The sequence below is a fragment of the Fusarium oxysporum genome, genomic scaffold (assembly GCF_000149955.1).
Source record: "Fusarium oxysporum f. sp. lycopersici 4287 supercont2.54 genomic scaffold, whole genome shotgun sequence".
In the NCBI taxonomy this organism is placed as follows: domain Eukaryota; kingdom Fungi; phylum Ascomycota; class Sordariomycetes; order Hypocreales; family Nectriaceae; genus Fusarium; species Fusarium oxysporum.
The window spans coordinates 63,927-65,099 of record NW_017264854.1 but is presented as its reverse complement, the minus strand read 5'-3'; the positions used below and the strand labels follow the sequence as shown (position 1 = coordinate 65,099).

Genomic DNA, 1,173 nt, shown 5'->3' with positions numbered 1-1,173 from the left:
AATTCGCCCAGGATGAGTTGAAAGAGGCCCATCGGATCCCTGGCCTCCTTTCTTGCTCTTCGAAAAGGGTGCGATTTACTTTGCGCATCAACTCGCGCGAAGGGAATCCCTGCTTGACAAAGCCATCCAACCAGATCGGTCCTTTCTGGCACCACGGGACCAGCACCATACCATCTTCTCGAGGTCGCTGCTGGTGATGTCCCAGGTCCCTGCGGCGCGACATGTACGATCCCCACCATCCCCGCCATCTCTATAGATGATGTCCCGCCCAGCCTGATCCCAACCCCGTTGGCCTCGGCGCGATACTCGTGCTTCTACTGGGTTGACCACCTAAGCGCTGCCGTCTCAGATAGAACTTTGATGCCTATCGACGACCTACAAGACGATGGCACAGTCCATCAGTTTCTTAGTAAGAAGTATCTCTACTGGCTGGAAGCGCTCAGCCTTCTCGGAAGAATACCAAAAGGTGTGGTTGCGATAACGAAGCTCGAGACGTTGCTGGTAGGTAGTTTGATGTTTGTGGTTATATAGAGCCAATATGCTGATTATATTTCTACTAGAATGGGTCAGAGGGAACCCGCTTGTTTGATTTCGTACGGGATGCACGGCGATTTATCCTAGCACATGGACGGGCGATAGGGAATGCGCCCCTTCAGGCATATGTGTCTGCGCTTACATTCAGCCCTCGGCGTAGCGTAACGAGAAGATTGTTCAAAGAGGAAGAGCCAAGCTGGATTCTAGCTAAACCGACCATAGCTGAGAATTGGGATGCATGTCTAGAGACGCTCGAAGGCCATGACGGTGGGGTTAACTGGGTCGTCTTCTCACCGGATGGCCAGCGCCTTGCATCGGCGTCACACGATAAGACTCTTAAGGTCTGGGATGCCACGACCGGACACTGTACGGCGACGTTCGAAGGCCATTACGGCTGGGTTCACTCGGTGGTCTTCTCGCCCGATGGCCAGCGCCTTGCATCAGCGTCACGCGACGGGACCGTTAAGATGTGGGATGTCGGGACTGGACACTGTACGGCGACGCTCGAAGGCCATGGAGGTGGGGTTCATTCGGTGGTCTTCTCACCGGATAGCCAGCGCCTTGCATCGGCGTCAATCGACAGGATCGCCAAGATATGGGATGCCACGACTGTACAATGCCTTGCGACTCTCGTTATAG

General features: G+C 54.6%; 1 protein-coding gene across 1 annotated transcript; it reads left to right on the top strand.

The window, feature by feature from the left end:
• Positions 1 to 795: 795 nt before the first annotated feature.
• FOXG_22869 (uncharacterized protein) lies at positions 796 to 1,173 on the top strand (the record flags this gene model as incomplete). The annotated part of the gene is made up of 1 exon (XM_018403291.1): positions 796 to 1,173. One exon carries the CDS (start codon positions 796 to 798, stop codon positions 1,171 to 1,173), a length of 378 nt encoding a protein of 125 aa, XP_018258609.1.